General features: G+C 45.2%; 1 protein-coding gene across 1 annotated transcript in view; it reads left to right on the top strand.

Annotated features, from left to right (window-relative positions):
- The window catches only part of zranb3 (zinc finger, RAN-binding domain containing 3), a 115,156-nt gene that overhangs the window by 65,097 nt on the left and 29,108 nt on the right, over positions 1 to 20,951 (top strand). The window contains exons 17-18 of the mRNA XM_083632952.1: positions 5,937 to 6,103; positions 16,774 to 16,878. Coding sequence (XP_083489078.1) covers positions 5,937 to 6,103; positions 16,774 to 16,878 — 272 coding nt within the window. The remainder of the gene's footprint in view (positions 1 to 5,936; positions 6,104 to 16,773; positions 16,879 to 20,951) is intronic.

The following is a 20,951-nucleotide window of genomic DNA, read 5'->3' as shown; positions in this document are numbered from 1 at the left end:
GATCTGAACCCCTCCAGAGTGCAGGTTGTTCAAACAGGTGACGTATGTGGAGCAGTGGAATTACACTGGGGAAATTCATATTTTGAGACACGGGCGCATACGTTCCAAAATGGTCGGCATTGCCCAATAGGCAACTGATGAGCTTCTGATTGGCTGTATCAACAGGGAAACTTCAACAGCTGTGTACACATTTTAGAATGCTTCCAATAACTGAAAAGTCCCCAGTTCAATCCCTTTTGGTGTCTGAGCGCACTGCCTTGAAACACAGCCTCCTTTACATGCTGCACTCTGACCATTCCAGCTAAATAGGCCTCAAAGTGTGCTAAATGTGCCCCAGAGGGGATGTGGGAGGAAAAACTTTCCCAATTACACAGTTTGTAATACGGCGAATCAAGACCCCAGTGTTCGATTGCTTGTGTCTCAAAGGCATACACCAAGTTATAAATTGCACTAATTACTATTAATTACAATGTGTGCAATGCAAAGAGCTGTAACTGGGAGTGTCGCCCCTGAAAGTGGTTTACAGAGGTGCAGAAGAGACCTTGAAATTGAGTTGACAATTTCATGACTCTTCGCCACCGTATGGAAGAGAGAGTCATCTCACCAACTCCTGCCAAGGGCTCCAGGACAAGAGTATGCAAGTACATTATTGGTGCTTCTTGTAGCATTTTAAGATTTTGTTTTTTTTGGGGGGGGGGGGGGGGGGGGATTTATGCCTTTATTCAGATAGGACAGTAGGCAGACAGGAAAGGTGGGGAGAGAAAGAGGGGATGACATGCGGCAAAGGACCTCGGGTCGGTTTCGAACCCGCGTTGGCCACGCGAAGGATCGAGCCTCCGTCGTACGCGTGCTATCAGGTGAGCCACATACTTGTAGCATTTTGTAGCATTTTAAAGAAAAAAGACTACCACATTCATACACATTTTGAAACAGTACAATTACCGTAAACAAACCAGACCATCGGCAAGAAGACCAGCAGCCTCTGCCAGCCTCTGCACTGCATTTTCCTAAATGTGCCACCTGGTCGGATTTGGCGGGAAATCTGCTGGGTTGCTTTAGCCTACTGCACGAAACAGGAAGAGGGCGCTGTTCTCACAGATCAAACAGAGCTTAAGGTCTCAATGGCACACTGTGGAATGGAGAAGTCACTTCCAACATATTGATCCTCTTCGGTAAACAGAACACCTTTGTCCAAAGATTCACAGATCTTCTACAGTAGATGCACCTGGATTAATGGGTAATGCAGTCTTCATTTGGAGAAAGATTAGCACTGTTGCGAGGTAGAGGCAACCAATCGTCTCCACCATAGAGACACTGCAGAGCGCGTCATCATTCAGAAACCACGCCCAAAACGGAGGGAAACAACCCCCCCAATCCATGTCGCGTGCATGTCGTGATACAGTATATACAGTCAATGTGTGTTGCACACAAAGATCATATATACGGAAATTGAACACTCCAACTTACTTCCTTGACAGCTAGATCCACATTTTTCTTCTCACCAATTCTCAATGGCTTCCTTGTTTTGCTCGGGAGTACAAAAATCTTTAATTGGCGATTTTTTACATGTGTTGTCTGCACAGCCGACCACACAACAGCTTTTAGCTATGTGTTTAATTCAAGGAAAATGACGCTGGTGTGTGGAAGTGAATGGAGCGCTTTCCCCCGTGATGGGCGTGGCCTATTTCATGCAGTGTCTCTATGGTCTCATTTGTTTATGGTACCAAAAAAAATGCGACCCCAGGTGAGAGGTAAAACGCCCACTCGTCGCGTTCGCCCCCACTTGTTTGGCCGTGCACTTTACCTGGAGGCGGCTAATGGCCCCTTCTTGTGATTTTTCCCGCCGCAACACCATCCCCGCCGCCGCCACTCAGTCTGCGGGCGGCGGTACGGGGTTAATGCCAAACACAGCGGTTGTCCAATAAAAGTGACCTATGGGGTCAGGAGCGGTGCCTAATGATTTTCCTCTACCTGCCTGTGGTCTTTTGAAGGCGAACCGCTGAGCTGTCCGCCACCCCTTGATTGCTCTGAGATTACTTTCCTCACAGCACAGACAGGCAATCACTCCTCCCACCCCTCTCTCTCTCTCTCTTTCTCTCTCTCTCTCCCTCTCTCTCTGTCTCTCTCTCTCTCTCTCTGCATGACCCAAACATTTAAGCGTCAATACCGTGTTATCTCGATGTTAGTTCAAACGCTGCAAAGGCGTCGACGGCACCAAACCGTCTTCCCACTTGAAGTGCGCAGTTAGTATTTCTCCTTCTTCTCATTTGGATCCAGCAGAAGATGAGATGACTCAGTTCCAATTAGGGCTTGTTTTCTTTCTTTCACAGTAAAATAACAAGTAAATCCCCTGGGCTGTTTTGAAGGCACTGTTCACACTGTGTAAGTGACAGTCTAATAAGACGGCTTTGTAAGATGAATTGCCCCCATCGTATAAATGGCCCACTTAATGCAGCTGGCGCATTCCGCCATGACAAAACAGGGGAAGGGAAGAAGAATAAAAAAAAAACTGCTTACAACCAATATAGGCTGCACACTGCAGTGCTGCTAGGTTTCATTACAGATACTGTAGATAGATGGGATTTTTCTGAAACGCCCGGTGTCCTAAAAAAAAACCTGTGTCGGGGTTCCAGGTCCGTCGTGCCGCGGAGCGCTTTAGTCCGGCGTCTTGGGACTTTCAGACACAAAGTGTCCCGTTCTGTCATGAGCCGAGGTTCGGATCAGATCAGAACAGCGTGTGCTAGACCCGGAAAAATTGCATCTGAGAAAACGGCAAATGTGAAAATGAGAAAATTGAGACGTAAGAGCAGCGTAAGGGCATGGGCCAAGGAGAGGAGGCGGCTTATAAGCTCGACCTCACCTTGAAACGAAACGAGAAGAAACATCAAAGATGATGAAAAATAGATGGAAATATCAAATCTAAAAATAATCCATACCATTCTGCTAATCTGGTCTTCCAAATGGAGACTACCAACACTCTTCATCGTTTTGTCAAATCAGTGCCCAACTTTGATAGCAGCTCAAAACAGTTTCCAAAGTGGTTTTATGATGATTCTTGTGGAAAATTTGGGTTGATTCTGAACATTGGCCACCTCCTCCACTTGGCTTATCTGTCACTGGGAAGGAACCCAAACGTGTTTGATGCCTTCAAAGCATGATGGCAGGCAGGGCTGTCCTGGTTCCAGTGTGTTCCTCTGTTGCTCCAACAGCACGAGAGCTGCTTATTGTCTCAGTGCTGATATGGCACCACAACAGGGAGAAGTCTAGTCCCCAGACATGGACTTGCGACAGCACATTCTGAGCAAGGCGAATGGACACGCGCGCCTTCACACACAGCCAGGGCGGACAAGTGGCCACACGAGGTGATTTAAGTCAGGTATTATCAGAGTGTTATAGGTCATTGTCTAAATGAAGCGCGGTCGAGCAGCTCCGGCCTCATTTCCACTGCCTGACCTTTTCCTGCAAGATGCTGGCGGGATGAGCGAGCTACATAGCTGACATTAATGACCTGTTCTCTCTCTCTCTCTCTCTCTCTCTGTGTGTCTCTCTCTCTCTCTCTATGTGTCTCTGTCTCTCTCTCTCTCTGTCTGTCTCTCTCCCTCCCTCTCCCCATCTGTCATTTTACTGCTCTCCTCCTTACTCTCTGTAGCCGTTTCCATCCAAATATTCATGAAATCTTTATAAACTTCTGAAAGATAGAATGTGAATGAGATAGGTGTCCACCAAATACAGTTATGTAGTCAAAAGATCTATACATCTATAGATCTATATATATAAAACATAGAAAAGCACTTATTGCTATTCTAACGCATCAACGAATGGCCATAAAAGCAGAACATGTGCGTGATATATGGGAGTGACAGCAGGAGGGAGGTTGTGGTGGACAGATACAAACTGCGCTACATCGTTATTTATACGACATGATGATTCCATCACTTTTTCTGTCGGGTTTTTCTGCATCAGCACATTCTTCTCCACCTTAAATGAGTAAAAACCTTTTCGTGATCTTATCAATTTGATGCACTCTAAATACTCAGAATAAGATGGAAACCTAAGGCATTTGTCACCTGCACTCCCTCATAGACCAGACCGGCACATCCGGGTACGTATCTATAAAATCTATAAGAATCGGGTAAAAATCTCTATAAAAAGAACAGAATTAATTTTGTTTATAAATGACCCAAAGACACCATGACATGACAATATATTTCAACTCGGCCGGCCATAGAATGCGCAAGATACATCGACGACAATAGTACTTGTTGCCTTATATGAACGCTGTATCCAGCCCACTGAGTTTCCACCAGGTTACATGCATCATCCACATAGACGGTGTCAGCCCTACTCTATAAAAAACCCCATCGCAGATCTTTTTTTTTTTTTATTGTTATTGAAACTAACAACACAGCAACTCTTTGGCATATATATATCAAATGAAACTATTTTAAATCGTTTGTTTGAAGTGTTTTCAGTCTTTTCCTATAGAGACACTGCATGAAATAGGCCACGCCCATCACGGGGGAAAGCTCTCCACTTCCATACACCAGCGTCATTTTCCTTGAATTAAACATAGCTAAAAGCTGTTGTGTGGTGGGGCTGCGCAGACAACAAAAATTGCCAATTAAAGTTTTTTTGTACTCCCGAGCAAAACAAGGAAGCCATTGAGAATTGGCGAGAAGAAAAATGTGGATCTAGCTGTCAAGGAAGTAAGTTGGAGTGTTCATCTTCCGTAAATATGATCTTTGTGTGCAACACGTGACATAGGAGAACGCCAGGATTGGGTTTTTTTTTTTTGTTATCCCCCGTTTTGGGCGTGGTTTCTGAATGATGACGCGCTCCGCAGTGTCTCTATTGTGGGTTTCCCCGTAAAAGGGGCGGTGGCCTTCGCGCTGGACGCTTGATGACGCTGCACAGTTCTGGTCTACAGTGTGACTGTCACTTCCTCTCTGTCGTCTTTCTCACTCTGAGTGCCAGATATTCATTCTCGGACTCTCTCTCTCTCTCTCTCTCTCTCTCTCAAATGTAAAAGCGTTCATGAATGAAGTGGATGTAGCTTGAATCACTATTGTCGAAATCTGTGATAGAGATGATGATGGTGATGTTTTCGGGTTGTCCGCCCGTCCGTCTCATTCTCGTTGACGTGATATCTCAGCAACGCTTTGAGGGAATTTGTTCAAATTTGGCACAAACATCTACCATCACTCAAGGATGAACTGATAACAATTTGGAGGTTAAAGGTCAGTGTGACCTCACAAAAGACATTGTTGGCCATAACTCAAGAATTCATAGGCTAATTATGACAACATTTTGCACAAATGTCTAATAGGATCAAATTAAGTGTTATCCAAAAGTTCAAAGGTCAACTTCACTGTGACATCATCATAATGTTTTGTTTATCACTGTAGGCAGTAAGTTTTGTCACTTTTTCAGACACCAAAATCCTTTAAGTTGACCTAATAATCACATTAATTATATTGATTTGGACCCCGAAAATACTTGTATGACTCCACCCTCTTCCCTTCCTCTCCCTGGATGATAACCAGGACAGGGGCCGTGGCCTCCTGTTCCTCTAGTAGTCCACCACAAGCTCATTGGTTTAGCTGATATTGAGCTTCAGGTGATGGTTGTTGCACCATATGATGAAGCTCTCTATTAGTCCTCTGTAGTCCTCTGTAAAAAAAATAGTCTCAAAGTGAAGACAGTATGATACATACATTTTGTAGATTTTGGAATGAACTCCCTCAGGTGGTCTGTCAGTGCTATAGTGTAAAGTAAAACTTCTAGAATTCCATGGCTGTTACTTTACCGACTTTACAAATGCTGACACTGATAAAGCTATGAAAGCCAATGAGGAGCCCATAATATCCGCTCAGTGAGAAATTGCTCAACCTCTCTCTCACTCTCACTCACTCTCTCTCTCTCTCTCTCTCTCTCAGGAGCAGTGTGTGTGTCTCGCCCTACTAAATCTACTGCTGAAGACGATGATGGCCATGATGATGTCGACGGTAAAGATGAAGATGACACCAGTGCCTCCCTTCCCCTCTACCCCGGCCTCCAGTTCTGCGCCAGCCGAAATACTGACCGAATATATCTTTACACCAAGGTACCCGTGTGTGTGTGTGTGCGTGTGCGTGTGTGTGTGTGTGTGTGTGTGTGTGCGTGCGCGCGCGCGTGCGTGTGTGTCATTAATCATATGTGAACTCAAGGGAGACTAAACAAGTTACCCAGGTGTAAACTTTTTGAAATCCTATATTAATGATATTCTACAACGGTATACACGTTCATTCCAGAACATATAGACACTGTAGCTCCTGCATTCTCAAAGTGGGCCAGTTGCGGCCCCTCGGAAACGTTCCTCGTTGGCCCGCGATGGGTTAAGGTGACATGATGAAATGCATGCGTTATATTTGGTCCAGTTACAGTTCTGAAACAACCTACACCACACAGCAGCCTACAGCACTTTGCTTTCAAGAGGGGGAAAACTGCGCCCCCTGTGCTAAGCTGTCAAGTTAGGAATGGTTGCATGGCAACTAGGCATCTCTGGTGTGTGGTGTATGACTGGCGAGATGCCTACTCGTGAGATAGATGACGTCTTCATTGCAGCTATGTACGTTAGCGAGATGGAGGAACCGGGGGCCCCGGGGCCATCGTGCGGAAAAAAAAACATTGTGTCATTGAGGAGAAAAGGAAGTTTGAGGAGAACTGGAGCAAAGCTTACTTCATTGTACTGTACCTCACGGCTCGGATAAAGTGATGTGCCTAAACTGCACGCAGCTGAATGCAATGCGTAAGCAGTTTAACATAAAACGCCATTATGCTTCCAAGCATAAAGTGTACGACAAGTTGTAACTACAAACTGTGTTCATTTTACATTACTGGCTGCAAACAATTTCCAAAGACGTGCACCTTTGTCATTAAAACATATTAAAAAAAAAAAATCTCCTCCAGAAGACAACATACACTTCTCAGAGGACTCACAATTGGCATGACTTTTAGTCTAGAATTTGTTTGGGAAACCCAATGTTTGTTTGTTTCAATCCAATGTTGGGTCCCTAAATTGGCCCCTCAGTCATGAAAACTTTGAGAAGCCCTGCTGTAGCTGAAGCACACAAAGTCATCCACATGCCTAAGTATCACAGTTGCTTTGAACACTGCAGTCCTGTTGCATAGAGGAACCAGCGTGTCACCCTGCCAGCAGCCCTTGTAAGTGGGCCAGCAGCAAATAAAGAGGACAATAAAAGTCACGACCAAGGTGGTTCAGTTTTCCTTGCTGCTCGAGGCAAGATTGGTAGGTGAAAAACTCATCTATGCTATCAGGATCATCACTAAATGGAGCTGTGTGCACTTTACTGACCTCACCTTGCAGGATCCCTGGGTATTGAAGTTCACGTGTCCCCCGCTGCCGTTTGTGGAGACGTTCCATAGCGCAGGTTTAATTGTCAGGAATGACAATTGAGCAAAATGAGCAATTAAATCCGCTAACTGTCTATATCAGGCCTATTCAACTGGCGGCCCGCCAATCAATTCACACCGGCCTGCGGACCAGTTCTGGTGGGGGGGTAGAAAATAATCTCCTCTCTCTCTCTCTCCCTCCCTCTCTATCTGTCTCTCTGCCCCCCTCTCTCGATGACACAGGCTTCATCAGCAGATACAAATCAAGTCCTGTTTCCGTTTTTCATCTGTGGATTGATTTTGATGTGTCATTATTTTTTTTATTTCTATGTCTGAAAAGAAAATATAATTACAACAAAATATCAAAACGTGGACCATGAGGCTATGATTAGGCGACTTTTGCAATGTAGTAAAATCAAACCTTTTAAGATGTGATGATAATAATAGAAATGTCCACCCCCCTTAGCTTTCTGATAATGTGGCCCCCTGAACAATATAGTTGAATAGCCCTGGCCTCTATGAAGGTGAAAAAAGTGTGATTTAATACGTTTTCATTTCAGGCCTGGAGGCAATAAATAATATTGAAAAGGGCGACTTGAGTTTTGACACCCATTTGATATCCGGTGCCTTAGCAGCACAAATTGAAGGGTTAGATTAACAAACGATTACCGTTAGGATTTCAACAGGGATCTCCACACTTACAAGTCCCCCTGTTATTGTTGGCATTCAGGCAGGCAGTATGTTATGTGATTGTATGGGGAGATTGGACAAACATCTCTCATTTATTTATAATTTAATAATCCAATTTTCTTTCTTGTGTTCTTGACAGACTTACGTCTAAAGCTGTCGCTATACTTCTAACGTTGTGGGAACTTGCTGCATACACATTTCATATTCACATTCAACAACAGCAATACAATGGCTGCTGCGGCGAGAGTGACTAAAGTGTCAACACGGTGCCTCAACAACATTCATTTGGCAAAAGTTGACATAAGACAGAAACGGAGGCAATGAGCAAATGGAGATGTTTTTCCTCAGCCAAACACAAGCGCTTATGTGAGATTTTAGCCTCATTGCAAAAACGCTCATACAGTCGCTGCCTTTTGTCTGTATGAACCTGCTGAATTTGTTCCCGCCGCAAGGATAGCAACTCATGAACAGTGGTTTCAGCTAATCCTTTGTAATCGTGCTGCCTTCAAATGCAACTTGTGAACTCGTAGTTACGACGCGGGAAGTTGTGTACGCGATATCGTGAAATCGGGGGCTTCAGAAAACCTCCATTTACCGTACTCCATTGTAAACCTCGCCCATCCGACGCACTCAAGACAAACTATTATTTATGAATCGTGTTTAACCCAGGTCTGATTCCTGAACACATAGCCAGGTATACTCGGCAACCCCCCTTCCCCCCCAGAGTGCTGCTTGCGAGGGACCTCCGTATTGATCGGCATGCGATACTCACACCCTTTTGTTTCATTCATGAGGGATCAAATTCTTTTTTCCCCCCGGCAAATGCAGATAAGAGACAAGGGTGTTTTTACCCAGAGGAAGCCCGAGCGGCGAATTGAATCGCCGATGGAATATTTCCCCCCGACGGCAACGGACAAGTTGCGTACGCGCGGCTGAGACGATAAGCCGCAGAGATAAATGTCCCCCGCTGTCGTTGAAATGATAAACTGGAGGAGCTCCTGCTGGAAAGCTGTCACCTCGGGGCTAATCCCAGAGCAGGCGTGGGATTCACACGGGAAGCGCTCGATGCACAATCAAAGCAGGATTTGTCACCGGGTTTCCAATAAGACAACTATCGGGAACGTGAGGAGTTTTATGTCTGCCTCTCTACACGTGGAGCAGCTGATGTATTCATGGCCTCGCTGTTCCAGGTCTCTGTTGGCCGGGTGCTTTGAATCGTGTAAAGAAAGCGGTCATTAACACAGACACATGTTCTACTCCATTGACTTTCAGATACTTTCTCTAATGGGTGACTAGACTAAACTTTCTGGTACTCGTTCAAACCCGTAAAAAGGGAGTCCTGCACACCGTCCGCCACGGTGGCTCAGTGGTTAGCACTGTTGCCTCACAGCAAGAAGGTCCCGGGGTCGAACCCCGTTCTGTTCCAGGTCCTTTCTGTGTGGAGTTTGCATGTTCTCCCCGTGTTCCGGGTGCTCCGCTTTCCTCCCACCACCAAAAGACATGTACTGTATGTTAGGGTTAATCCTCCTGTCAGTGCCCCTGACCAAGGCAATGGCAAAAGAACTGGAGTTGGTCCCCGGGCGCTGCACTGTGGCTGCCCACTTACTGCTCCTAGTTCTAGGAAGGTTCCTAGTAGAGGATGGGTCAAATGCAGAGGATGAATTTCCCCATGGGGATAAATAAAGGATAACTTAACTTAACTTAACTTAACAAACTTGCAATGAAGATTTATTTTGTGAAGTTTCAGTCACCGACCTTTTTCCAACAAGGTCGGTGACCGAAACATCACAAAATAAATCTTCATTGCAAGTTTGGACAGTGTGCGGGACTCCCTTTTTACATTTTATGAACACTTTGTCCTTGTCCGACCGACACACCTGCCCGGGAAGGAGATGTGTGCGGAGCTCTCCTTCTACTCCTTCAAACCCCACATAACTGCTACTACGCCAGATTAAAATACAGGGTACATAGATAAGTGCCACTACCTACCACACACTTCTGAAAAAGGGAGAAAGGTGCTGGAGGTGAAAGCTGAATTAGTTGAGAAAGGAAGAAACACACCGTCTGCATAATAAGAATGCAAAGTCTCTGTCGGTGTGCGAGTGAGCAGAATTGTGTTCGCCTACTATGCCAAAAGAAATCATTACAGGATTTAGTCTTTTAAAAGTGTGTAGATTTTTCAAACCCAAAATTAAGTTAACCTCTATTGAGAACTTTCATTGGTTTTTAATGTTATGCTATAGTTTTGTGTGTGTAAGAATTAGTGTCAAATTTTTTCAAAACAATACTCTTGATACGCATAGGCTACAGTATATTTTTAACCTGTGAGTTTGTTAGTGGAAAGGATAATACTTTTAACACCTTTTTTTGCAATCACATGGAGCAGGGCTGTAATCCTGCTCCATGCTGTCTCATATTTATTCTGCTGCAATCCAAATCAACACCAGGGCCTGTGTGCACTGAGGGTACAAAACAGACCAATAAACACTGGGGCCTGTGTGCACTGAGGGTACAAAACAGACCAATAAACACTGGGGCCTGTGTGCACTGAGGGTACAAAACAGACCAATAAACACCGGGGCCTGTGTGCACTGAGGGTACAAAACAGACCAATAAACACTGGGGCCTGTGTGCACTGAGGGTACAAAACAGACCAATAAACACTGGGGCCTGTGTGCACTGAGGGTACAAAACAGACCAATAAACACCAGGGCCTGTGTGCACTGATGGTACAAAACAGACCAATAAACACTGGGATCTGTGCACTGAGGGTACAAAACAGACCAATAAACACTGGGGCCTGTGTGCACTGAGGGTACAAAACAGACCAATAAACACTGGGGCCTGTGTGCACTGAGGGTACAAAACAGACCAATAAACACCAGGGCCTGTGTGCACTGAGGGTACAAAACAGACCAATAAACACTGGGGCCTGTGTGCACTGAGGGTACAAAACAGACCAATAAACACTGGGGCCTGTGTGCACTGAGGGTACAAAACAGACCAATAAACACTGGGGCCTGTGTGCACTGAGGGTACAAAACAGACCAATAAACACCAGGGCCTGTGTGCACTGAGGGTACAAAACAGACCAATAAACACCGGGGCCTGTGTGCACTGAGGGTACAAAACAGACCAATAAACACTGGGGCCTGTGTGCACTGAGGGTACAAAACAGACCAATAAACACCGGGGCCTGTGTGCACTGATGGTACAAAACAGACCAATAAACACTGGGGCCTGTGTGCACTGAGGGTACAAAACAGACCAATAAACACCGGGGCCTGTGTGCACTGAGGGTACAAAACAGACCAATAAACACCAGGGCCTGTGTGCACTGAGGGTACAAAACAGACCAATAAACACTGGGGCCTGTGTGCACTGAGGGTACAAAACAGACCAATAAACACCGGGGCCTGTGTGCACTGAGGGTACAAAACAGACCAATAAACACCGGGGCCTGTGTGCACTGAGGGTACAAAACAGACCAATAAACACCAGGGCCTGTGTGCACTGAGGGTACAAAACAGACCAATAAACACCAGGGCCTGTGTGCACTGAGGGTACAAAACAGACCAATAAACACCAGGGCCTGTGTGCACTGAGGGTACAAAACAGACCAATAAACACCAGGGCCTGTGTGCACTGAGGGTACAAAACAGACCAATAAACACTGGGGCCTGTGTGCACTGAGGGTACAAAACAGACCAATAAACACCGGGGCCTGTGTGCACTGAGGGTACAAAACAGACCAATAAACACCAGGGCCTGTGTGCACTGAGGGTACAAAACAGACCAATAAACACCATCGCCTGTGTGCACTGAGGGTACAAAACAGACCAATAAACACCAGGGCCTGTGTGCACTGAGGGTACAAAACAGACCAATAAACACCAGGTCCTGTGTGCACTGAGGGTACAAAACAGACCAATAAACACCAGGGCCTGTGTGCACTGAGGGTACAAAACAGACCAATAAACACCGGGGCCTGTGTGCACTGAGGGTACAAAACAGACCAATAAACACCGGGGCCTGTGTGCACTGAGGGTACAAAACAGACCAATAAACACCAGGGCCTGTGTGCACTGAGGGTACAAAACAGACCAATAAACACTGGGGCCTGTGTGCACTGAGGGTACAAAACAGACCAATAAACACTGGGGCCTGTGTGCACTGAGGGTACAAAACAGACCAATAAACACCGGGGCCTGTGTGCACTGAGGGTACAAAACAGACCAATAAACACCGGGGCCTGCGTGCACTGAGGGTACAAAACAGACCAATAAACACCAGGGCCTGTGTGCACTGAGGGTACAAAACAGACCAATAAACACTGGGGCCTGTGTGCACTGAGGGTACAAAACAGACCAATAAACACCAGGGCCTGTGTGCACTGAGGGTACAAAACAGACCAATAAACACCAGGGCCTGTGTGCACTGAGGGTACAAAACAGACCAATAAACACCAGGGCCTGTGTGCACTGAGGGTACAAAACAGACCAATAAACACTGGGGCCTGTGTGCACTGAGGGTACAAAACAGACCAATAAACACCGGGGCCTGTGTGCACTGAGGGTACAAAACAGACCAATAAACACTGGGGCCTGTGTGCACTGAGGGTACAAAACAGACCAATAAACACCAGGGCCTGTGTGCACTGAGGGTACAAAACAGACCAATAAACACCATCGCCTGTGTGCACTGAGGGTACAAAACAGACCAATAAACACCAGGGCCTGTGTGCACTGAGGGTACAAAACAGACCAATAAACACCAGGTCCTGTGTGCACTGAGGGTACAAAACAGACCAATAAACACCAGGGCCTGTGTGCACTGAGGGTACAAAACAGACCAATAAACACTGGGGCCTGTGTGCACTGAGGGTACAAAACAGACCAATAAACACCGGGGCCTGTGTGCACTGAGGGTACAAAACAGACCAATAAACACCGGGGCCTGTGTGCACTGAGGGTACAAAACAGACCAATAAACACTGGGGCCTGTGTGCACTGAGGGTACAAAACAGACCAATAAACACCAGGGCCTGTGTGCACTGAGGGTACAAAACAGACCAATAAACACCGGGGCCTGTGTGCACTGAGGGTACAAAACAGACCAATAAACACCAGGGCCTGTGTGCACTGAGGGTACAAAACAGACCAATAAACACTGGGGCCTGTGTGCACTGAGGGTACAAAACAGACCAATAAACACCGGGGCCTGTGTGCACTGAGGGTACAAAACAGACCAATAAACACCGGGGCCTGTGTGCACTGAGGATACAAAACAGACCAATAAACACTGGGGCCTGTGTGCACTGAGGGTACAAAACAGACCAATAAACACCGGGGCCTGTGTGCACTGAGGGTACAAAACAGACCAATAAACACCAGGGCCTGTGTGCACTGAGGGTACAAAACAGACCAATAAACACCAGGGCCTGTGTGCACTGAGGGTACAAAACAGACCAATAAACACCAGGGCCTGTGTGCACTGAGGGTACAAAACAGACCAATAAACACTGGGGCCTGTGTGCACTGAGGGTACAAAACAGACCAATAAACACTGGGGCCTGTGTGCACTGAGGGTACAAAACAGACCAATTTACACTGGGGCCTGTGTGCACTGAGGGTACAAAACAGACCAATAAACACCAGGGCCTGTGTGCACTGAGGGTACAAAACAGACCAATAAACACCAGGGCCTGTGTGCACTGAGGGTACACAACAGACAAAACTTCCCAATATTGAATCGCATCCCACAATCCATGACTCAGCTGCCTAGATTAACCTTTAGTAGTAGTATAGTATTAACCTTTAGGCTTTAACTTGTCCACTGACTCCTATCCTTTCTCTATATTTACTTTCCCCCCGGAAGTGGGTCTAATAACTGAAATCCAGGTCATAGATTTTAGCTGAATCCACTGGTCGGTCTGTTTCTTTCTTCTGTCTTGGTCCACTTGGTGTCGATTCAATTAAAGGCCTCTGCAGGTTAACATTTTCTGAGAGTGTAACCGAGTGAACGTGAGTCCCGAGTGGTAGCGAGTAAGTTGGTTAAACTCAATTTCCAGTATAAAGGCCCGTTAACCAGCTGCCCCAAGGTCGCAGTTCGTGTGTGCGCTTTGCAAGCAAGTTATTGTTGTGTCAGCTAGATTTATCTAGACATATTCTCTGTGAAGTCCTCTGAGACATGCTTGTGCATTAGGGCTATACAAATAAACTTGACTTAACTTGACTTGAGATCGGTGGATCGAATCCCGCCTACTGTCAACACAAGGCAGGCTACAGGAGCGCAGAGCTCGGTGTGGACCCTCTGCAGACAAACCTGTGGCGCTCCACACTCGGCGCACAGACCGTCCACATGTTGCCTTTCCACCTCTGATTAGCAGCAGGTAGACACTATACTAATAAAGCAAAAACACCTGAAACATTTGTACAATGATAATGCAGGTGGCTACAAGCCATACCGCTATGATTACACCATAGACTCCCATAATACTCAATGATGTTATGCCTTATAGAGTTCAGTTTTTATACTCTTTGCGTTTGTTAGCAATGCATGTGTGCTGTGCTGCCTGAAAAGTTCAGCTCAAAGTGGTATATGCGAATAAACAAAGATCATCACTGGCTCCTTGGTTACCACAAGAGTTGGCATGGCAACAACCTATAAAGCACAGCGCCCCTTTAAACACGCGTTTGACTAATCAGGCGGCGTGGCTGAAAATACCTGTGCTGTGTGTTTAAGCGGCAGTGGCAGGTACAGTGTGAGCCAGCACATCCGTTTTAATGAGCACCTGCCATTCCTGACACTAAGTGGCATTGCAATGAGATGATGATATACAGGGGGTGGACAAAATAATGGAAACACATCACAGTATATCGCCGTTTTCATGTGAAAACTGTCACTCTAATTTGGGGTATTTTCATGTTTTAACGTCACATGAAGGATTACATGTTTCTCTCTGGGTTGAGGAAATTCCTATGAACCCTTTCAAACCCCTCTTGGATAAACTCAAAAATACATGATGGTGGTCCGGCTGGAAACGAGGCAAATTTTCACAGAAGTTTTCTCCCAACGGCAAATATGAATGAGCTTTAGCAGTGTGCGTGGGGGCGTTAGCATCTTGGAATATGGACACATTATGACGGAACATTGTACCCCAGGGTGCTCCAGGTCATGCGAACTGGTCTCATATTCCTTGGCTGTTATAGGACCATGCAGTGCAATTACTGCACTTGGCAAAGACATTGTGGGTCGAAGGCATCTTTTGGCTTATTCATCAGCCCATATTACTTTTCTTTTAATTCCTCAGGTCTCCAGGTTATGTGTTGTGTGTTGTGTGTTGTGTGTTGTGTGTTGTGTGTTGGCCCTGCCAAAAACACCTGCATTGTACCTCTTCATGTACAGTTTTTGTTGGGACGGTCACAAAATTGTCAATTCAAGTATGACAGGGCTTAAAATTCACTTTGCAAACTGGGGGGGAATTCCCCCCTTATGTTCTTCAGATAGGGGGGATTTATAGACTTTGGGGGGGATTTTTTCAGCCGATACTATAACCGACAAATATCTGCTTCTCCTGTCCGATAAGTGACAATAATTTCACATTTTTTTATTTAAAAAAGGAAGTTCACCTGTAGTTTATGCACACCTGAGTCTAAATTACTATGGATTTTGTCATTGTGTTTTATCTGCAGACTAAGCAGTCATAGGCTTTCGGTTCTATCAAAGCCTTTATTTTTTGTATTGAGTGATACACTACTAAAACACTCATATCACAGAAGTGTTTGTTTTGTGTTCACAATAGTGATGTCAGTTAGATTTGGTTACATCAGCCTTTCTTACTGTCATGTTACTGGCAAAGCTGTTCGAATTTTGCATTGGGGAGAGTTCTATTGAAGTGAATGGGCAGGCATGGGAAGTCTGTCCCCTATATAAACCATTATCTGTGTCGTTCCACTTTATTGAAAATGTTCCCACCTGATTAAAGAAAAGACATTCTGTGATGTTGACTGATGTTTTTATGTATTGCATCAAATATTACATGTTTTCGTTAATCAGGTGGAAGCATTTTTCAATCAAAAGTGAAAGGACACAGGTTTATAGAGGGACTGACTTACCCTGCAATTTAACGTTAGCTCCCGTTAGCCACCGTAACGTTAGCCGGCTGTTTATGGAGGCACCGACCGACACAAAACCTGGACGTTTCATTTCGGGTACATACATAAAGCACGACACGTGGTGATTTTTGGGGCCATAGTGTCGTGATTACTTTCTGTTTCTCCGGGCCACAGGGGAAGCAGTCAGGCACAGACCATTTGGGCTCTTTGCAATTCTGTTAGTCACCTCATCATGTTGCTTTGACAAAGTGGTGATTGTCAAAGCTCTATTTAAGGCCGGCACATGCCGTGCTGACATTCGTCTTGATATGAATCTCCTGGCGCCATGTACGGTTTCTGTGCCATGCACTGTATTTCATTTCGGCTCACAACACAAATGATATATGATCATGTAGCTATGATGCCACACCTTATGATAGAGAAAAATCATCCAATTCTTTCCTAACTTGTTGAGATAAGTAGTACTAAACAAACATTTTTAATTGGATGGATATTGTTTAGGAGTAATAGTTGAATAGTGTTGAATCTTTCTGCATTGGGCTATAACCTTCTTCTCTGTCTCCTTGTCTGTTAGGACGGTGCTCCGCTGAACTGTAACTTTGTCCCTCTGGACATTAAACTGGACAACTGGGACGACCTGCCCGAGGCCTTCAGCAGACGCCAGGAAAATCAAATCCAGGTCTGCCCTTCCCTCCTGGCTGTGTGTGTGTGTGTGTGTGTGTGTGTGTGTGTGTGTGTGTGTGTGTGTGTGTGTGTGTGTGTGTGTGTGTGTGTGTGTGTGTGTGTGTGTGTGTGTGTGTGTGTGTGTGTGTGTGTGTGTGTGTGTGTGTGTGTGTGTGTGTGTGTGTGTGTGTGTGTGTGTGTGTGTGTGTGTGTGTGTGCGCGCATGTGCGTGTGTATGCATGTGCGTGTGGATGCGCGGGCGCGTGCGTTGTACTTTCTGTAATGTACCGACCTAATGTATCATTGAAAACACGCCTAAAAGGGGAATTCCACTGGCATTGACTTTGGGTTATTATTCCTAAAATGTGCCAATATTTGTGTTATGTTGTCTCAAGATCAAGAAAAATGCAACATCCTGACTTTGATTGAGTTGCACTTTTGTAGATGGGTGAACGAGTGTTTAGTTTCATGTAGTGTCAAGTTTTTCACTTCAGTATGCCCATAGGCTGCTTCAAGTCCCACCTTCATTTCAGACCAAGATAATTTCCTTTGATATCACCGTCAGCCCTTATCACCCTAATCCCACTGACCCAGTGAAGACGAGGCAAAAAGACGGCACAGGGGTGTTATTATGCTTAACGGATGTCTGTGATCACTGCGATGTGAAGCTAATGACACCACCGATCACAAGGAGGAAGAGCAGCGTTGCGTCGGGAGCCTGCCAGAGAGATGGAGTCCGGACGCCCAGAGGAGGAGAGAGATGATGAAAGAGCGGTGGAGGAGAGCGCGCGGGGGGGAAGGGGGGGGGAAGGGGGGGGATGGGGGGGTCGGGTAACCTGAGCAGGAGGATGAGAAAGTGCCGTTTTATGAGGGTCGTTAAAGGAGACGGATCATCGCCTCAAACGACCCCACGCGCCATCCAGCTAATATTAAACCCTGCAATCTGCTCCGGCACTAACACAGCTGCTGACAAACGGCCCGCCGCTCGCACTGTTTATGTTGGTTTGTAAAGCGAAGCTTCATCCGTCCTCCGAGCCAACGTGTATAGTTGTATACCCCCCTTATGCTCCAGTTGTCCATCAAAATCAATAGGAAGCAGAGCTCTCTCATGTGGGCCGCAACATATCTTGGATGGGGATGCAATGGTGTGGAAACTCGCCTACACACACCTTTTTTATGAGTGTTTACTCAACTTGTCAAGCCGATATAAATCTTGGATATGAATTCATTGTGGTGTGTACTGTAGTAGGGGTGTGTGACTATACATAGCTCTAGATCAATATATTGATTCAATGATCAACGATCCAATATCATCGATGCAAAGTGAAAATATCTATATATATTGTCATCTTTAAGATATGCCTTTATTTGGAAATTTCCACTGGACCACTGTGCCACCATTTCCATTCCAAGCTTTCTTTTTAATAAGAATGCTTGTTATTCATTTAAATGTCGGGAAGAGCTCAGAAATAAAATTGTCAAATTATATTTTATTTGCTTTTTGTGAGTTGATATAAATGTAACTGATTGTGTTAAATGGGCATATGATATCATCTCATATCGATCGCAGGCCCCTGAATTGAATTGAATCAAATCAAAATGGCAGACTTTGAGATATCAGCAAATATTGTATTGTTGTCTACTCTGTGAATCGATATAATATGGTATTGTGGTTAAACTTGTGACTCCCACCCCTAGTAATTAGTATCGGAATGACGTAAGTTAGATGAAAATAGTGTTTTGTTTTGTTTTTGTTTTGTTTTTCAAGAAAATGAAACGTACATATTACTGTTCTGAGAATATAATTGTGCATATTGGTAGTTCTTTGCATTATGGGGATTACCATCTAGAATCCATTTACCTTCTACCTGTCTCACCTTATTTATCTCTACATGGTTTGAGGACTGCATCTCTGGTAGAACTCAATCGCTTTCATCGGGAGGTTGCAGATCCAGAGCGTATCTTCTCATCTGGGGGTCCAACAAGCGTTAGTCCTCGGCCCCATCCTCTTCATTCCACCCTCGGCTGACCTTTGATGACCACACAACACACCGCTGCAAAGCCTCCAGTTACCGTGTCCAGAACATTTGTAACCCAGGCACACTCAGAGACATTTGTCCACACCGTTACCCCCTCACGGCTGGACTACTGGAACACCTTTCATCTGGACCCCTGTCGGGAATGTCCGGAGGCTCCAGTATATCCAAAACAGCAATGCCAGGATCCACCAGCAGATGACATCCATCCTGGCTGCAACGCTCTGGCTATCCATCTCCTCCAGGACTGAATCCAAAAACTCTGCTGACTTACAATGCATCCACAGAAATGCCTCACTCTTTCTCAAGGAAATTATCATAATTTGCAGCCTCGGGTCGAGCTTGTTTTCACCCCATTGCATTGTAGTTCTTTTTCTTTCCTGTTGTCTTTTTCCTGATAGTATACACTATCTATACATCCATTGGGAGACAGTGCTCTAAGAGACTGTAAAGTTGCGGCCACACTGATCTATCAGAAAACAGACAGAATTATTTATGGATATTCTGTCCGTTGGGCTGTTTTGGAACGTCAATGTGTTCGCCGATAAAAAAAAAATCTGTGGGAATGTCTCATATTTGCTAAACGGATTGTGAGGAATCCGTCCATCAAGAAAAAGTTCAACTGGAGAACTTTTTGTCCGCCAAAATGACTGGAAGTCTTCCCGGAGAGGAGACTGCCCGGCCAACAGACAGCTCCCATTGAAAACGGAGGCGGACAGACACAAGGGATCAGTGTGGCCGTGGCTTTTGGCATTCACCGTGGGCTCTTTTATATGAGCCCCTTGGTTTCAAGCCGCCTACTGTGGCTGAGTTGACATCTTTGGGCCCAGCCAGACTGCAGCAGTCAGCACGTCGTCAGCACTCCTGATTATCCCAATTACTGCCATTTAGCTCCCGACTGGGGTCAGTGTCAACACATACAGGTCGAAACAGAACAAATAAATAGATACAAGGTTACACAAACATAATAAATAGATACAAGGTTACACAAACATAATAAATAGATACAAGGTTACACAAACATAATAAATAGATACAAGGTTACACAAACATACACAGAGATACGGCAATCCCACAGGGGTCAATTCCATAAAAGATTTGATTGCAGGCTGTAGTGTATTTTATGACTCGTACTACAAATGAAGTGTTTCATTCTCCAATGCTGCATTTAAGAGAGCAATCGTTAGCTAATATCTATATAATATCAAATATACAGATGGTTACAACTGATCAAATGCAACAACAAAAAATTGAGAGTAGCAGTCATGGATGGGTATCATTTGTTTCTCAAATGCAAAACACTATGTTGATCCATAGTATCCTTAGTCCTTCAAGAATGTTTTTTCGTAACAGAGATGTTACACCTTTGAAATAAAATTCAAAGTAGAGTGCTAAATCTGGGTGTGTATGTAGTGTATGTCACCCTCAGTACGAGAAAAGAAAGAAAGAAAGATATTTTTTAAAGCTTTTAATCCATTGGTTGTTCAAATAATAGGTTAAAAACGTACAATGCTCCAAGGCCTTTTGGCATTGACCTTCCTCAGGGAGCACAAAGCTCCAACCATTCCATCTTCAGTGGATATACAGCTCTGTATGGTCCGCTGAGTTCTGCCCAGCTACCTGGAAAACTGTGTCCTCATGCGAATCGGAGGTTTTAGGTGAAAACACTCTACCCTCCCCTGTCATTGCACTGTGCAGTTTTCAAACGAATCGGAGGTTTTGGTGAAAACACTCTACCCTCCCCTGTCATTGCACTGTGCAGTTTTCAAACGAATCGGAGGTTTTGGTGAAAACACTCTACCCTCCCCTGTCATTGCAGTGTGCAGTTTTCAAACGAATCGGAGGTTTTGGTGAAAACACTCTACCCTCCCCTGTCATTGCACTGTGCAGTTTTCAAATGAATCAGAGGTTTTAGTGAAAACACTCTACCCTCCCCTGTCATTGCAGTGTGCAGTTTTCAAACGAATCAGAGGTTTTAGTGAAAACACTCTACCCTCCCCTGTCATTGCAGTGTGCAGTTTTCAAACGAATCAGAGGTTTTAGTGAAAACACT

The sequence above is a fragment of the Poromitra crassiceps genome, assembly GCF_964638095.1.
Source record: "Poromitra crassiceps genome assembly, chromosome: 3".
Taxonomy (NCBI): domain Eukaryota; kingdom Metazoa; phylum Chordata; class Actinopteri; order Beryciformes; family Melamphaidae; genus Poromitra; species Poromitra crassiceps.
The sequence above is the reverse complement of the archived record's forward strand: the minus strand, read 5'-3'. Positions and strand labels throughout refer to the sequence as shown.